General features: G+C 40.8%; 1 protein-coding gene across 1 annotated transcript in view; it reads left to right on the top strand.

The window, feature by feature from the left end:
* GDA (guanine deaminase) overlaps window positions 1-19155 on the top strand; it is a 71096-nt gene that overhangs the window by 35023 nt on the left and 16918 nt on the right. Inside the window, exons 3-8 of the mRNA XM_032427444.1 lie at window positions 4988-5159; window positions 9743-9830; window positions 11534-11639; window positions 13024-13051; window positions 14235-14342; window positions 17023-17130. Coding sequence (XP_032283335.1) covers window positions 4988-5159; window positions 9743-9830; window positions 11534-11639; window positions 13024-13051; window positions 14235-14342; window positions 17023-17130 — 610 coding nt within the window. The remainder of the gene's footprint in view (window positions 1-4987; window positions 5160-9742; window positions 9831-11533; window positions 11640-13023; window positions 13052-14234; window positions 14343-17022; window positions 17131-19155) is intronic.

The following is a 19155-nucleotide window of genomic DNA, read 5'->3' on the forward strand; positions in this document are numbered from 1 at the left end:
AGGTAAATGACGTTGACAATGGTGAACAAACAGCTTGGGCAACTCAGACCCTTCAAGATAGTCATGTGTTTTGATGGTAGAGCTTTCTTTTTTTTTTTTATTATTATGTTATGTTAGTCACCATACATTACATCATTAGTTTTTGATGTAGTGTTCCATGATTCATTGTTTGTGCATAACACCCAGTGCTCCATGCAGTACGTGCCCTCTTTAATACCCATCACCGGGCTAACCCATCCCCCCACCCCCCTCCCCTCTAGAACCCTCAGTTTGTTTTTCAGAGTCCATCGTCTCTCATGGTTCGTCTCCCCCTCCAATTTCCCCCCCTTCATTTTTACCCTCCTGCTACCTTCTTTTTTTTTTTTTAAACATATAATGTATTATTTGTTTCAGAGGTACAGGTCTGTGATTCAACAGTCTTACACAATTCACAGTGCTCACCATAGCACATACCCTCCCCAATGTCTATCACCCAGCCACCCCATCCCTCCCACCCCCCACCACTCCAGCAACCCTCAGTTTGTTTCCTGAGATTAAGAATTTCTCATATCAGTGAAGTCATATGATACATGTCTTTCTCTGATTGACTTATTTCGCTCAGCATAACACTCTCCAGTTCTATCCACATCGTTGCAAATGGCAAGATCTCATTCCTTTTGATGGCTGCATAATATTCCATTGTATATATATACCACATCTTCTTTATCCATTCATCTGTTGATGGACATCTTGGCTCTTTCCACAGTTTGGCTATTGTGGACATTGCTGCTATAAACATTGGGGTGCACATACCCCTTCGGATCCCTACATTTGTATCTTTGGGGTAAATACCCAGTAGTGCAATTGCTGGATCGTATGGTAGCTCTATTTTCAACTTTCTGGATGGTAGAGCTTTCATTAACATTGTCCACTTGGTTAAAAGATGAGTGGGTGTTTTGGTAAGTGTATATAGGGGCAGACAATCTCTGTCCTCAGATTCTGATGCAGCCTGGCCAGCACCGCAGGTTTGGAATATGAAATTAGTGGTTTTTATCTCAGGGGAAGTGGAGATTTTCTAAGGAAGTGAAGCTAGTGAGTAAGCGAAATTGAAAAGAGTTCTTTCATCTCTGCTTCCTTAAGAACATGCTCAACAAAATGTGACTTTCCGTCCCCCCACCTGCCCATTCTTTCACTACCAAATATTTTTAAAGGGAATTCTCTCTCTGCCCAGTACTTTCTCTAAACACTGATCTTTCACGTTTATGGGTTTCTTTTCGGCACGTAGGACAGTAACTAAACCATTCTAGAGACTTGGTAAGTATTCTATAATGAAGGACTGAATCCACGTGCAATCAGGTGTCTCCCCAACCACTGCATAGAAATGAGAGCTCTCTTTTCCTGAGACCACTTGCCTTGGACTCTTGCAGGTTTGGACACTGGTCTCTGTCCTGTACTCCTTTCCCTTTGTTGCTGTCCTTGAGACCTCTCTTTTCTGGATCTCCCTCAGTCCTCCTGACAACTCTGCTCCAGGAGCATGGCCTTGTCTTACTCATTCTTACTCCTGTAAGTGGACTGGTGCTGTTCAAGACTCAGTTTTGTTCTTTTTCCACAGAAATCTCTGGCACCCCCAAATTCTAGGCTTACCTCCACAGAGAAGACTCTCAAATCTGAATCCCATCCGTACCTCTTCTGTCACCTCTTATCCCACGTTTCTGATCCTTTTTGGACCCTTGGAGATTAAACAGACTCTAGACTTAATAACATCCCCTCCCTCAACGTGGAATTTCCTCCTACGTTCTCTTCACATCATGTCATATAATCAGCTTCACATGCTCAAAAGCTCTCTTTTGGACTCATTCCTCTCCTTTGCTGCCCACAGCTAATAAAATATCAAGCTTTTTCTCTTGTATTCATCTTTTCCTTTCTGTTCCTATCACCATAATCTTTATTCAGAAATGTCATGCTTGGGACATGCATGGGAGGAGTCTCCCCGCACATGCCTGCCACCGCCAGATTCATGTCCTAAACCTGAGACTCAAAGTGTCACAGTTCTGCAAAAGAGAAGAAAAAACAAAGTAACAAGTAGCCTCGCCATCCCCTCCCTCCTGGCTATGGAATAACCAATACCAGTTAATTCACTGAATTGATTATTCAAGACCCTTTTTAAAGAAGCTTTTTTCTGGCTGTTGTTTCTGAAACATTTTTTATGTAGTAAAGTGCACAGATCTTAGGTATGTACGTTGATAAGTTTTGACAAACATATATAGCTATGTAACCAACATAAACCAATCAAGATATAACACATTCCTATCAGCCTAGAAAGTTCCTTTATGCCCCTTCCAGTCACTCTCCAGCCCCTTGTCCACTGTTTAATTTTTTCAATCACATGGATTACTTCTGCCTGTTTTTAAATGTCATATGAATGGGGCACCTGGGTGGCTCAGTCGTTAAGCGTCTGCCTTTGGCTCAGGTCATGATCCCAGGGTCCTGGGATTGAGCCCCGCATTGGGCTCCCTGCTCTTCAGGGAGCCTGCTTCTCCCTCTCCCTCTGCCTGTCGCTCTGCCTACTTGTACTCTCTCTCTCTCTCTCTGTCAAATAAATAAATAAAATCTTTAAAAAAAATGTCATATGAATGGAATAAATCAATAATTCTTGTGTCTGGATTCTTCACTCATCGTAATGTTTCCAAGATTCATCCATTTTGTTGTTTATAACAGTAGTTCTTTCTTTTTTATTGCCAAATAGCATTCCGTTGTGTTGATATACCACAGTTTGTCTATCTGTTTTCCTGCGGTATTTGATTTGTTTCCAGTTCAAGGCTAGGATACATAAAACTGCTCTAAATATTTTTGTGCAATGCCTTTTCATAAGCATTGTTTTATTTCAGTTGGGCAAACCACTAGGAGTGAAATTGCTCACTAAGATCCTTAATATTTTGACCAGATCTACTTCTCTCTTTCTCTCCGCCTCCCTCTCTCCCTATTCTCCCTGCCCCTAACACATACACATACACACACAGATATCCTCACTCACCCCTAATCTGCTTAACTAGATTATAATCTCTTTGAAGACAAGAAAATGTCTTATTTCTCTTTGGATCTCCCACAAGGCTTAGGAGAGTTTTTAAAACTTTTCAGTTACTTGGGAAATATTATTTGATTGAACAATTCAACTACATAAAGAAATCACACAGCCATTTCATTTCATGGTGGTGGAGACGGGGAAAGCCCCAGGACTGAGGTATCCTGAGAGGTCAGCGACTCATGCCTGAGAGGAATCCATAGCTCATTCCCCCTCTCTGCATGCCCCCCACATTGTAGGCTCACTTAATGCGGCCTTCTTACCACACGAGATTGTCACTGCTCTTCCCCGCCAAAGTGAATGAAGAATTCTGTCCTCCGGAGGGTAGTGACCAAGAGTACTGAGCCTGCAGACAAACTGCCTGGATTTGAATCTAGGCTCCAAAGCTGACTTGTTGCAGGAGTACTTTTTTTTTTTTTTTTAAAGCTACTTACATTTCCCGAGCTTCAGTTTTCTCTTCTATAAATGAGGACAACAGTACTACTTTGTAAGTTTGTTGTGAGCATTACATCATCATAACTACTATTTTTTTTTTGAGGGCTTTTTGTTATCTAGGCACTGTTTTTACACGTGCTAACAATCCTCACAACAGCCCTATGATGCCACCACTGTAGACACTGAGTCGCAACGAAGTTAAATAACATGTCGATGACCCTACTGCTCGTTTATGGTGGGGTCTCAATTCAAAACCAGGCAGTCTGAGTCAAGAATGTATATACTTAACCCCTGTAATAAACTGCCTCCCGCAAGTAAGATGACGTACGTGGATGCTGTTCCCGGTACATGTACTTCTTCAGTAAACATCATCTGCTGGTCATCAGCATTATCGCCACCATTCCCGGTTCCCATTTCTTTAAAAAGAAAGCATTTTATAGGTAGCCCAGGCTTTGTTTGCCTTTCACTGAGGTGGTGTACATTTCAATTGGTAGCATAAGGGGTTCTTTGTTATGTCAAGTTTTGAGCTCAAGTTCTTTATGTATATTAAAATATAATTCATATTTTCTCAGGGTGGTGGTCGTGGTGGTATGTATGGTCTTCAACAAATATCTGTTTGGATGTGTGTAGACACTTAATAGACCCCAGTGAACTGGATTTGTTCTTTAGAGAAGCTTTAAGTGTGTTAGTTTGGGGGCTTCCTCGAATCTGTGGGTAGTGCCCCTGAAAGCTCTTAAAAACATCTTTCCAGGACTTTCGGTTATGAGAATCAGTAGAAGTGTGAAAATTAGTTGGCAGGCCGGGGGAATAGCAGGAGTGATCAGCGGCACCTGGAGACGGCTGTCTGACCACTACAGCTGTGTCCTCACTTACCCATCCGACACCGCCCACCCATTGACAGTCTCGTCTCCTAAGAGGGCCTGTCCCTAACCAGCCTCAGTTTGCCGTTGCTGCTTCATTTCAGAACTCAGCCCCTACCTCACAGGGGGAAGGACCAGATTTCTTGTAGTCAGCCAAGGTCAAGACGACCACTGAGTCTAGCATTGCAGCCACCGTTTGTCATCGTCAGTCATCCTTAGTGACTTGGGAGTAATTCCTCAGCGTGGCTCTAGAAGCTTTAAAGGTCTTCTTTCTCATCTTTGCTCTCCGTCCTACAACCTCCAATTATGAGAACAAAGTCATCGGATGTCTTGTTCCATGACTGTTTTGCTTCTTCTCAGTGCTGTGCTTCTGCCTCCCTCGATCATCTTTAGTTAACCTCACACCAGCCATTCCACCATTCCAATGTAGGAGCTGTATCTCTCCCAGCAGAGCGTCACTTCTATTTCTTGATTGCTAGATAACAGGAGAATTTACAATCGTCTGATTGCATTAGCTCTAAACCTGCGTGGGGTAAACAATTAAATCACCGTGGAGAGAAAATGTGATTTAAAGGTATGGAAAATGATTGAAGGTGTTATTAAATTCTTTTCCCCTTGTATTAATTTCCAGTGAGTTCTTCATGCCTGGGCTGGTTGATACACACATCCACGCCCCTCAGTATTCTTTTGCTGGGAGTAATGTGGACCTGCCGCTTTTGGACTGGCTGACCATGTACACATTTCCTACAGAACTCAAATTCCAGAACATCGACTTCGCTGAAGAAGTATATACCAGAGTTGTCGTAAGTATCTTGCTTGTCAGTAGCAGTGTGTTATGACCAAATCACCTGTAGACACATCCATTTCTTGGGGCATATTTTAATTATAAAACATAGGCAGTTGAGGCTAGAATGGACTGTAGAGACATTTTCAGTTTTTTTCAAAGCCCAAGGAGTGTGTGGACCATCCACCTCATCTACACAAGCTAACCCATAGCAGAGAGAGCACTTGAATCCAAATCCTCAAATTCCCTATCTGGTGGGCTCTCTTGACTCTTGGTCTGTTACTTCTTGTGTTTCGAGTTACTAAATTGGAATTTCATGCATGTGTGTGTTCCCTTACTCCTGCCAATCCACAGTGCTGTTCTGGGGACCATATGGAATAGCTGTGTAACCTTTGGAAAGTTCCGTGACTCATTTTCCCCATCTGTAAAATAAAGTAGAGATCATGATAGTAACTACTTCATAGGATTGTTATGATAAGTTAGTATTTGTGAGGTTCTTAGAATAGTGCCTGACACATGGTAAGCGTTGTATATGTTTGCTTTAAAAAACATGCAAGGAAATTTAAAAATAGAAGTTAAAATTACAGTTAGAAGGATATCACATTATTTTAGTAGCTTCCCAAGGAGGGGAAATAGGACGGCTCCCTATAGCAGGGTACGTAGGAACATGATGAGCATTAACACCACTAGAGGGAGCTAGGGAGCTAGTTCAAGTCATTGAACAATGCCAACCATATATTGAAGGCTCTGAAGATGTCCTTACTTCCACCCTCTCAAGGAAATCAGTCCCCTTCTTTCTACTCCAGCCCTATGCCAAATCCACTCAGCAACCAGAAACAGCTTCTGCAGTGGAGAATACCTTTTGCAAATACTTTCTTATCTGACCACTACCTCTTGTCATGTAGCACACTTAGTCTAAACATTTCTGCCTTGTTGTTGGACCCATGGATGGTCTTCTAAAGTGATGGCTATGGGATGGTGATAGTATTATAAGTCTTACACAGTTACCTAGCCATTCTGCCATTTCCCCTGGTCCTGTATCATTCAAGCCTTGAGGAGTAGAAGTGCTATCCTTTATATACTTGACTTCCTTTATTGTAAATTCAGTGTAATTGTGGATCTTACCTATTTAGCGTGGATCCACATGACACCAGAAAAACTGAGAAGGACTAACACAGTGCATGAAGTTGCTGGGCCATTGTGTTAATGAATTGTGTTAACCACACCAAATCTTTTTATGCTCAAAATTTATTTATACCTCTCATTGTTCTAAAAAGGGTTTGAGATATCTTAAAATAAAATAGTGTACAATGGAAGCAAATGAGTCACGAAAGCGTGGCAAAGGAAAAAAGGGGGAAAGAAAAATAAAACTGAGGGGTAAATGTATACCATGGGGGGCCATGAACTTGTTAGAATTTGTCACAAATTCAGCTTTAAGTTTCTAGCTGCTGACCCAGAGAAGGAAATCAATGATGTAATTTACACTGTGTATATGATAAAGAATAAAATATTTGTTAAGGTAAAGTATTTCTATTACTCATACTGATTTTCTTAAAAATTAGTTTCAGTAATAGTTCATATAGATACATGCTATGATGTCAAAATATATATTATTAAGATGCTATAGTATTTTAAAAAAACCCAAATATATCACTGTTTTATGTTTAGACATTCAGAGTATCTAGAACCATATATCCTTCAGGGAGTACTCCATAAATACTATTTCTTGTATCAGAGAGTTAAGTATTTGATGTCAGTGAGTACAAAATAGATTTTATTCTCGACACACACTTGCATTGCATACATCCTATGTTTCTGATTATGAGCAGGCAGCCCTGCACACTTTAACAGTTGGATGAGCTGATGATATGGTTGAAATCTGTAGAAAGTTGAGATTTGTTAACTAGAACCTGTCCCTAGGCTGACGACTGCTCACGGCAATGCAAAGGGATGTTAAAACAGTAGGTCCGGAGAGATCCAAGCCATTTTTGTTTATTTTATTTTCTCCCTCAGAAAACAGTCCTAGATCTATACTTCAGCAAATGGGCAAATGAAGACCCAGAGTTCTGCACCGTAGATGACAGTGATCATTTAATGTGCAAATAATTTAAAGTATATATTAGCAAACATCTCCTGAGATTACTTAGAAAAAAAATCCCAGTAAAACAAGCCTGAATTATCTGCCTTTAAACATTGCAAGCTGGGTGAGAGATTACAGTTTCAAATTAGACTGGAATAAACTAAAAAGACTAGAAGGTTCAGGAATCTATATATTATATAGCTTGCAGTCAAGGGATTGGACAATGAGATCCTGGTAAATGTGCCAAGATAAACGAGTTGCAAATATTCTGGGGAATAGGATGAATATGCTTACTCTATGGAGTTGTCAAAGATTCAACTGATGAATCCAACTAATTCCAAAAACGTATCAAATCATTAAAGTACAAGGTGAATAGAAAGGGGATAGGCCACTCTTTCCTCCCTATTTCAGCCCAGTGGAAATGCAAATCATCTAATCTGTTAAGAAGCCATTGCTACTGATCTTGAAGTTTGCAGTCATCCTATGTTTGGCATCTATTTTGAGCTTAAAAAGCTTGGTCTCCAAACCCTTCTTGTCAAGAATTGAAGGCTAAGGAAAGATTGAGAAACACAACCCACAGTCTGATGTTGTTCTTGGTAGATTCTTATAAACTGGAAAAATACAAACTCATTACTAACGGAAGAACCCTCTCTAAAGCTTATGAGAAACTAGGGTGGCCTTGGGTCCAGGATGCCCAAATATAGAACAAATGAAGAAGGGAAGCAGCTGTATTTTAGATGGCCTCTTCAGTAAGGTTTTAAAACCAAACTAATTTCTTTCAATTACATAAGTCTCACACATGTAACTTGTTGGTGAAATGGGTTGAAGTCAGTGGGAACCAGTAAGAGTAGCTTGGGGTTCTTTCCTTTCTCCTCTCTTTCCTTCCTTTTCTTTTTTTCCTCTGTGGTTTTTCCCTGTCCTGTTCTTTAACTATAATTTGAGCAGATTCTTGAACTTTCTAGTTCGTTCCAGTCCAACTTGAAAGTGCAATTTCTCAACTAGTGAAAACACCCCTTCCCCCCTTGCCTCGGTCAGAGGAAGGACTTACTATCCATGTCTGTGTGGCACTTCCATTGTCCTTCTTGCTAAACAGCCAACACTTTCCATTTTGAGTTCATTTTCAAGCCAAGATTTTAGAAAAGTGTGTAAAATTTTGAGAATTTAGAAAATGTTAGATTACAGTTCTGTTTTAATTTTGAGTTTCACTTTACTCTGGTTAGTGTATGCAACCAGACTCATGGCTCCATCTCATGACCCTGAGATCATGACCTGAGTTAAAATCAAGAGTTGGATGCTTAACTGACTGAGCCACCCGGGCCCCCCCATAGATTTTTTTTTTTTTTAAATCCAGCTTCCTTCTGGCCTTAGAGATTGCCTCTTTCCTCTGAGATTTTTTTCCCCAGATTCCTTTTTCCTCCTTCTCCTCTTTTTTATACTAACTTTCCTCCAATGTCTGTTGAACCTTGAACATACATTTCATATTTAAGTGCGATGCTTTAAAATGGTGATTGGAAGTCTGGATGGGGATAACTCTTGTTGGCTAGTGAACTTCATTACAGGATAAACAGTGAAGGCAGTGAACAGCCCTTTCAACTGTGGGCCCCAAATGCCACTGTGAGGATATCTTCCTTCTAGAACCAGTCATCTTCTCTAGGGAACAGTTCCTCAGTCCCGCTAGGAGTGGTGGGAGTTGCATATGTGGGATTTTGGGGAAAATGACCAAGGATCCAGAGGGTCAACGAGATTATCCACTTAAAACTCTTTCCAGTCTCTGCTGAAGCTTGCCATATTGGGTGTCTAGTCTCCAAATACTGTTGCAAGTTTCTGCAAGAGCAAATCTCTCCTGCAAGAATCAGGTTGGCCTGGTTGGCTGATTTCAACAAGGAGAAGGGTCCTGCCAGGGTTTAATCATCTGTATACAGATTGTCAGCCAATTCTCTATTTGCAGCTCTGTGCTTCTTTCTCTTCTTGCAGTCACCTCCAGGTTCTTATCCATGTTTTTTTTTGTCTTCCAAGGGGATGTAGAAATGTTTCCTTTGCTCATGTCTCTTTCTTCTGGGTTAATACATTTTATACTTCTTACTGTTAGTTTAGTGGAATTGTGCTAAGGAAGGGAGATAAATACACGGGACTAATCTGCTGGGTTGAACTAGAAATCTGGCTGAATAATTTTGCCCTCTTGTAGATGGAAAAATCTCATTTACTCATCCCTTGATGCAATAAAGTTTGTATATCCTTAAATAATCCTAAAAACCAAGGAATTAATTAGTATTACATTTTGTGAAGTCTGCAACACGGAACAGTGTGAAATCTAGGAAATCAGAAGCACCACCTTCTTCTCCAGCTCACACTTTTGGATATAAATACTTTTGCCATTTACCTTAACTGTATTTCATATCAAGATGGCATACCTTTAAATAAAAATATTTTAAAATTAAAAACTAGAATTTTATTTTCATCTTTATTTGCCACGTGACTTTTCTGGGCACACGCGATTCATGGTTTTTGTGATTTATTTTTAGAGGAGAACACTAAAGAATGGAACAACCACAGCTTGTTACTTTGGAACAATTCACACTGACTCATCTCTGCTCCTTGCAGAAATTACAGGTGAGGAAATGAAAGCATGACTTATGGGCACATCAAGCCAAGACAGTCAGACCATGCCCGGCAATGACTTATACATGTGGGCTGTCCTGCCTCTTAATTGCTAGAATTTGAGCGCTGCATTTCTTGCAAGTAATTAGGTGTTTGTGTATGGCCCTTGAATGTTTTTTATTGTGTAAGTAATTTGATTATTTATTTATGGTTTTGGTTCCAGAATGATGTGTACGGGTCTGAATTTTGTGTATTAATTTAGGGTGTTTGGGACCAAGTTTACTAATTCTCACTGTGGCAACAGTTTATTATATTATAATCCGCAGACACATCTTGGCTCTTGGCTAGACTTAGGGCACTGTGCTAGATGCTGGGAACACAATGAAATAGAAAATAACTGTATTAACAGTGGCTGTGCTCTTGCTGGATGCCTGGCTTTGCACAAAGCACTCTCCATGGATTATCTCAGCTCAGTTGCAAACAGTCTTTGGAAGTAGGCATTCATGCCCTCATGTTACAGATGGATAAACTGATGCTCAGAGGCCATAACATGCCCAAGTCACACAGCTAGTAAGCAGATCTGAGACTGGCTTTAGATCAGTAATTCCAAAACTTGTACCTCGCACAGTGCCCAGAACATGGCAGATGCTCAGTAAATACCATTGGCTGATGCACTGATACTTCTGCTTGCTGGCCAAGGTAGGTTCTGCCAGAGGCTTAAAGGGTAGCCCTGAAAATATATATTGCTATTTTTGGAGGAGACAGAGAAGACTCAGAATTGGATCATCTGGAAAGAGTTCATAGAGGGGGCCTTTAAATGGGGCCCTACAGGAACATAAAATGGGGAGGGAGGAAAATGTCTTCCCAACAGGGGAAATAACATGGACAAAGCTATGGGGACAGGGATATCCATAGTGGATACAGGAAGCAAGGAACAGAATAGCTGAGCTGGAGGACAGGATCCATTGCACAGTGGGGTGGGAGAGGAGGTTGGGCAGATGGGATGGTTCAGACTGTGGAGAGATTCGAATATGCATCAGATACTCAAAGATTTTGAGCCAGATGAGGTATGTGATGAAGGTGGTGTTTCAGGTAAGAGTAGTCTAATGGCCAGGTATCACAATGAATTACAGGGGAAAGAGAGAGGCAAAAAGACTTTTGCAAGATTCTTATGACAGAGGCAGAGACATTGTACAAACAGTATTCACCCCATGTAGCTTCAACGTTCTAGCTGGAATAAAATTTCTCTGGCACCTCGAATGAGGACCAGGTTCCTTAGTGCTGAGAGCTGCCAGTAGGACTATGTCAAATTCCCCACTGATGATAATATTGCTACGGTTAGGAAAAGTGGCTGTATCTTTTCTAAGCCCTACATGCCAGACACTTTATATACATTATTGGGTGTATTCCTCACAACCCTACACGTAACAGAGGACACTGGGCACATACAGGGTTAGACCTTAATCCAATATTATCACCATCTTGGTAGTAATCCAAGGAATAAGGAGTCAGTGGAAGACCTTGAACTACTTACAGAATTTGGTGTGGTTTTGTTGTCGTCGTTATTGTTCTTAAATGGTGTGATGATCTTTTACATTCTCACTTGTGTTTTCATAATGATTTTAATTTAAATGTGTTTCTAAAGGCTTGGAAGGGATATACTGTTTGGGGGGAAAAACATGACTTCAGATTCTGTTTGTGTGTCCCTCTCACAGATAAATTTGGGCAGCGGGCATTTGTGGGCAAAGTCTGCATGGATATGAATACCACTGTTCCAGAATACAAGGAAACCACTGAGGAATCGATCAAGGAAACAGAGAGGTACATGCATCTTGATTTGTCTTGTGGGCGGTCCCTCTGAGGCACTGATGGAGTTAGAGATGGAGAGAGGCAGGCTCTGTGAACCAGGCCGATATGCACATATGTCACTGTGTGGGTTTGCCCTACTTTATGCAGGTGGTCTGGTCCTAAAGAAAATGGTGCATGTCAATACCGTTTTGAAGCCTCTGGGGACTTGTTATAGAGTCCTAGGGTGAATCCCTTTGTGAAATGAAGGATTCTTTTTATAAGTTAATGATTTACCACTTCCCTCTCCTTTAGTATAGATAGATGGAGTCCTGTCCTGTAAATTGAACTTGCTGTAAGTGTATGTGCGCATCAGATTACTTTTGGTGGCGGGGTCATCCTCTTGCCTGAGATCATGAGCTTTCGTTATGTTCTTTTTATATTACACTGGGATAGTCTACGGATCTCAAAAGTACTTTATCTACATTTCTTTAATGGCTTTTCCATAGTCCCTTGAGGATTTGATTTGACAAGGAATTGCGTTGTATGACATTCGACATCCAAGAGATATAGAAGAACATTCTTTAGATGTAAATCTTCCCCAGGACCTAACCTATCCTGATGCAGGTTTTAGAAGCCCAGCTTTTCTACAATTCCAGACCTCCTTCACCTTAAATGTGTCCTCTGGAAAGGGTAGCTCAGGAACCACCACCTGCTCACGGAAAGAGTGAAGCATGCACCTTCCTCTTATCGTTGGCCACATGCTGAACTTTTCTATGGATGTGTGTTTGTGGTCATAGTAAACCTTAATCCCCATTTTGTTCTGAAACAAAGGACTACCAGAAGGCAGAAAGCTAGCGAATAAATTTTTTCAGTTGGGGCACAAATAGTTGTTTCATAGGCCCTACAGATACCACCATCCCTCATTGCCATCCCCATCCCGTCTGGTCCCGTTCCTCCCCTCTCCCACCTCTCCATTTCACAGCCACCTCTGGCCTGTTCCATCAGCCTTACTCCGATGTCTGTGCCCATAGAGTTCTATGGCTTCTAAATGCCTCCAGGTGCATAGGATTCCGTGATTCTAATATCCATGGAGTATAACATCCTGCAATATTCCCCCAAATAGAGCTTAAGCCAGTGGAATGGTTGAGTGGTATGGGAATACTCATGAACAGCCCAGCTGATGTTAGAGGATAAAATTGCATTTCCCTGTGATTTTGCACTCTATTTCTCTGGCTGCAAATGAGAAAGCAGAGTAATTACTACTTGTTAATCTTTAATTAGTGGTGGTGAAACATGTATGGCATTAGAAATGTTTGCATGGAAATTAAGACATGTAAGGATCATGTTTTCACCCTTTTAAAAAATCTATTTAAAAATGCCAAAATTTTCTATCTTCCCATTTGTTGCTTTATTTCAGATTTGTGTCAAGAATGCTCCAAAAGAACGTAAGTAAGCTTGTTCCCAGCTTGATTTTGGATTGCTTTTGTGTCATTTGTAAGATTTGCTATTAAGTTGTTTGGTAAAGATTAGTCTGTACACGTTTGGCTTACTCCATGCATGCAGAAATATCTCCCCAGAGCCTGCAGTTGTTTTTAGAGTCGACCCATCAACTCAGCTCTGTGAGGTCGGGCTTTTTTGTCTCCTCGGTGGTTTTTCCTTCCTCTTCTCTGGAACCTTCTAATCACACAGGACTGGTCCCTGGGGAGGTGGGAGAGGGCTTCCTGGATGTGGACAGATTGGGAGCAACTGGAAGTTGGCTACATCAACATTGGCTCTGGCCTCTTGTACTCCCTGATCTGGTCTGGAGCACAGGTGGTGTCCCCCATGATGCCCCAGCCTTTGGCTGCCTTGGTCCCTAACGTGTGGTATGTCACATGGCCTGCAGGCCCTCAGCTGGCCACTCCTCTTTGCAGTGCCTGGTGTTGGTGAGTCTATGGAGGCAGGGCTGTTTCCTTCCCCCACTCCCAGCAGGCCAATTTGTAGCTCCATTGTGCAACCTCTTAGATTGGCAAGCCCGACCCTTCCCTTACCACCTTTTGAGGTCTAATTGGAAACCGTGAGAACCCTATTACTTTCAGCCTAATCTTGGGAGAACTAGGTGGAGCTTTGGGGGTCCTCATGCTCACCACCACTCTCTTGAGCCCTTCTCACCTGCTCAGCCTTTACCTTGGGTGACACCAGACCCAGTACTGCCACCAGATGTCCTGAGGGAGGCCATGGCTGGCCCTCCTCCCCAAGATGTAGATGGGGAGTAGACCACCACTTCACTTTGAGTCTCCCCAGAGCAGCCTCCTTTAGAAGTTCTTCTGCTTCCCATTTTTCTTCATGAAGGCCATCCAGTCAAGGCCTTGTCTGAGCCTTCATGTAGATGTGGGACTGGGGCTGTCTGTCCTTGGAGACAGGATCTTCTTCCATTGAACTTGGTGCTACAGAATATTCTCTCTGTTGTCCTCAGCCAAGAGCTGTTTCCATGAAACCCACTACTTCTACCCACTCTTAGAATGGGGGGCTATCCTCCAAAATGAAGACATAAAATTATCATGTTGTATGATATGCATGTTGGGGTATGCCACACTTTCCTGATATCCACAGTTTCCTTACCAATTTTTTTTTTATTATTATTTCCAGTATTCTAGAGTTAAGCCCATAATGACACCACGTTTTTCCCTTTCCTGCTCTGAAACTTTGTTGGGTAAACTGGGAAACATGGCGAAGACCCATAATTTGCATATTCAGGTGGGTATTTTTCTGCTCTTTGTGCCCCTGTCCAGACCTGCAAGACTTTTCAGTACCCTAAATTCTGGCAGTCATCTCCAGTTCTTCTCCTGAGATCTCCTAGAGAAATAGCATCATAGGACAGGAAGGGCCCTTACAGACGTCACCTAAATCCACTTCTTTAATTTCTCAGATAAGAAACTTGAAGTTCCTTTTACCCTCATCTTCTCTGATCAGACTTAGAGAGACGAGGACATCATATGTAACCAAGCCAGATCAATAACACACTGGTTACCTGTTCTCTGTAGGATACATTTAATTAGTTTCTTTCCTATTTCTCTCTTTTATTTGATCCTTTTCTCAGTGTTCCAGTCCTTCATTTTTGGAGGAACCACCTATTATTTGAAAAGCAAAAAAACCCTAATTTCTCCCTTACAAAAATGCATTTAAAAGCCCTTTTGTTCCGAGTTTCTTAATTTAAAAATCAGGAACAAAAAAGGATATCTTTCTTTGTCATTAAACGGTTGCAATTTAGGAATGAAACACTTTTTAAAGCTTCCAGCTGGGTTAAAATTGGGAGTTGCAGGCTCTCCTTCCTCCACCCAAGCTTCATTACAGACTGCACTAACATTTTCCCTCTTAAGAGTGGACTATCTTATAACCAAGAGCAAGTTAGGGGAAAGGCAACATATTGATTCTTTATCAGGGTGGAGGGTATTTTGTTTTGTTTTGTTTTTTTAATAAGATTTATTTTGTTGGGGCTCATTAACTGTTCTCATCACTCCCTCCCCCCTTTTGGGGGACTGTGATATTTGTATTTTTGATTCAAACCCACACAATTGTAGAGGAGGAAAAAGTTTTCTTCGACCTTCTTAGAGTCCCTGGCTGGGTCCGAAAACTAAATTGACAAAGACAATAGGAGAAAAGCATACAAATGTATTTAAAATAAGTTTTACATGATAAGGAGGCTTCATAAGGAAATGAAGACCCAAAGAAAGAGAGCATTTCTAGGCCAGGTTTGGTGACAAGTGCATAGTCATGGAGGAATAATTGTTTGTTTGGATTCTTTGGGGCATCCCTTTGTCTTCAGAGATAAGGATGCTCCTTTCCTCCAAGGATAGGGTGGGCACCCCTCACATAAAAGCTTTATGATCTGTTTCATTCTGACCTTCGGCTATTTTCCTTCAGCTTAAAATATGCAGCATGCCATGGTGCCATATTTGGAGCTAGGATGTCCTGAACTCCATGAACACAAAACAAAATCAACTATATCCTTGCTGGGGGGGGGGGGGGGGGGGGGGTATGCATGTGTGCATGTGCATTTAGCATTTACTCAACTTTATCAAAGTGAAAAGAGTCATCTGGTTGTCCTTTTTTTCTCTTCAGATGCCCATGCATTTCTTCAGTGGTCTAGATTTCCTCGAGGCCAGGATAGAGCTCACCCTCTAGGTGGAACACTCTATTTTTAGAACATTGCTCTTTTTTCTCTTATTTCTTTGGCTCACACTACCTCATGGAGAAGGGGAAATGGCATTGCCACTCTTGGAAGTGGCAACTTGCTCATGAGTCTTTTCCTATTATATGTATTCATCACCAGTTGGTCTGGAAGGATTTTTGTTTTAGGCAAGGGCGTGGGGTTTATGGTGTCCTAGAGAAAGGTTGGCATGGGGGCCAGGACTCATTTGTTTTGATTGGACATGATTTTTATGGGCTCTTTTTTTTGGTGACAGCAGGATTGTCTAGTTCAGTTATTTTCAAACTGTTTTCTGTGGAAGATCTCATTCTGGAAGTTGATGAAGGGGACAGAACGAGGACAGGGTTCTAGAGTCCCAATCCTGCTTCTCCCTGAGAAGCAACTTGTTTATGCCTTTTACATATTGTATTTCTATGAATTTTTATATGGACAACATACCCAAAGCTAAAAGAGTTTGGAAAATTACTCATTTAGCCCAATGCTTATATTTGAAAGATGAGACTATAGAGACCCAAAGGAAAGAACTGACTCACCCTACTGAAACATAAGTAGGCTCAGAACTTGAGCTAACATTCATTTCTCCTTGTTCAAATGCCAGTTTTCTTTCTTTTTTTTTAAAGATTTTATTTATTTATTTGACAGAGAGAGATAGCGAGAGCAGGAACACAAGCAGGGGGAGTGGGAGAGGGAGAAGCAGGCTTCCTGCCGAGCAGGGAGCCCGATGTGGGGCTCGATCCCAGGACCCTGGGATCATGACCTGAGCCGAAGGCAGACGCTTAACGACTGAGCCACCCAGGCGCCCAAATGCCAGTTTTCTTATGAGTGAACCATGCTGTCTGTCCTTTTATGGCCATGAAACTCTTCTCTTAAATGGCCAATATCAAAAGAGACAAGTTGCCACAAATAGCTAGTACTGTCTTCAAGTACTGTCTTCAAGTACTTTTTATTTGTATTCATACTTGCTATAGAAAGAATATAACATGGGTTAAGGTTAGGGCTAGAACATTACATATTCATGTAACTATCGTGTTCACATTCATAGTTTCTTTTTCATATAGATGTGATATTATATATAATATGTATAATTGTTTTCAATACAACACATGTAGCATCTTTGTTGTCTTACATAGGCGAGTAGAAACCATCCTTATCATTTTGGGGTAGGAAGTATAATTTCTAATGGTATTTCACATTAGAAAATTGCAAATATTATTTATTTTCTTGTAGAGCCATATAAGTGAAAATGTCAATGAAGTTGAAGCTGTGAAGAACTTATTTCCCGATTATAAAAACTACACAGATGTGTATGATAGAAACAACCTTCTGACAAATAAGGTACATTGCATATCATGACATAATCTGTGTCAGGTAGGGCATATTTATCTACATTTTAAAATCCTAGTCATTGGGGGGCAGTGGGAAAAAAATGAAATAATAAAATAAAATCTCAATGGTAATCTTCAGACTTGTCCAACATGTGTGCATTTCCCAAACTAGAGTAAAGCTCCGAGGATGCTCATGCGTGGGTGTACAGTTAAAAATCAGCCTGCGGTTTCATCCCAGTAAATAAATCTCAAGGCTTCTTTGAGGATGGGAATGTCATTTGGTCCAAAGACATTTTGTCAGTATCCATTAGAATGTAAATGTGCATTCCCTTGAGTTAGCAGATGCATTTCTAAGGATCCATTCTGTAAGGAATATGAATAAGAATGTTAATTAATGTGAAAGTTAGGAAATGTCTATCAGTGGGTGATTGTTTAGATTATAGAACATCCATAATTAAAATTATATCCAGCATCCACAAGAATGATGTATACAGGCTTACAAGGAAGAATGTTTATGCGGTATTGTTTGACGTATGTGGGTGCATGCTCATTTAGAAAAAATTATCTGGAGGGGTGCTGGGTGGGACTCAGGTCACGGTCTCGGGGTCTTGGGATCAAGCCCCGCGTCGGGCTCCATGCTGAGTATGGAGGCTGCTTGGGATTCTCTCTCTCCTTTTCCCTCTGCTCCTCCCCACTTATGCACTCTTTCTCTCTCTCTCTCTCTCTGTCTCTTAAAAAAAAATAATTATCTGGAATACAAACATTGACTGTTAAATGTGATCCTCCTGAGGGAGAAAACAGGGGACTTTTTACTCTTTATTTTTAAACACTGTGGTATTGCTTTAAAAAAAAATGAGTGTATATAATACTTTCAGAATTAAATAATTTCACATTAAAATTAATATAGTGAGGAGACACTTCATTACAACAATATACCCCTCGGCCTTGGCCTTCAATGAATTGTACAAACTTCATGGAGAGTTGAACATACTGCAGCAAATAAATTCTTCGGGACTGTGAACGGAAGGCTGAATATGACTAATTTGAAAGGTTAATACTCCACATAGTTCTTGTAAATGCTACACCGTGATTTTCATCTTTCTCTACATATATTTCCATGTGATTAATAAATTAACCTGCCATTTGCATGTTATTTTTATTTGCACAGAGTTTGGGAAAATTTTATTTTCATAATAATTCTTGGTCACTGAACTGTACCTCCCAAAGGAGAAAGCTATCTGGAAACAGGTTTTGAACTGAAGGAAAAAGAATTTTGAAAGAGTAAAGCCTTTTTTTAATTTTAATTTTTTTCATTTGAGTAGAGTTGACACACAATGTTACAATGAGTTTCAGGTGTACAACATAGCGATTCAGCTTTTCTATGTTACACTGTGCTCACAAGTGTGGCTACCATCTGTCACCACGCAACCTATTACCATTGACTCTATTTCCTAGGATGGGCCTTTTAGTCCCGTGACTTATTCATTCCATCACTGGAAGCCCGTGTCTCCCTCTCCCCTTCCCGCATTTTGCCCCATTCCCCCACACCTTCCCTTCTGGCAACCATATTTGTTTTCCGTGTTTACAGGTTTGATTCTGCTTCTGTTTGTTTGCTTGCTAATTTTTCTTTGTTTTAGATTCCACATATGAGTGAAATCATATGGCATTTGTCTTTCTCTGTCTGACTTATTTCACTTAGCATAATGCCCTCGAGGTGCATCCATGTTGTTGCACATGATCTCATGTTTTGTTATTGCTGAGTAATAATACATTGTATGTATACCATGAGAAGACTTAAATCCTTTTCAGGAAAACCCACAAATATTACCAGGACTAAACAGAGAAGTGTCGTATGTGGGCCGTGCCTGCCTTCTTGGGTCAACTTTATCTTCCAAATTAATGCATATAAAATACTATATTTCCTAATTTTTGTGAAAATGTAAATATAGGTGATAAAACAGTTTATTTGGTTGTGTCAACTATACTCCAATTAAAAAAAGACTTAAAAAATAGATAAATAAAGATTATTTGGTTT

Source organism: Phoca vitulina, unplaced genomic scaffold, assembly GCF_004348235.1.
Source record: "Phoca vitulina isolate PV1807 unplaced genomic scaffold, GSC_HSeal_1.0 scaffold37, whole genome shotgun sequence".
Classification (NCBI taxonomy): domain Eukaryota; kingdom Metazoa; phylum Chordata; class Mammalia; order Carnivora; family Phocidae; genus Phoca; species Phoca vitulina.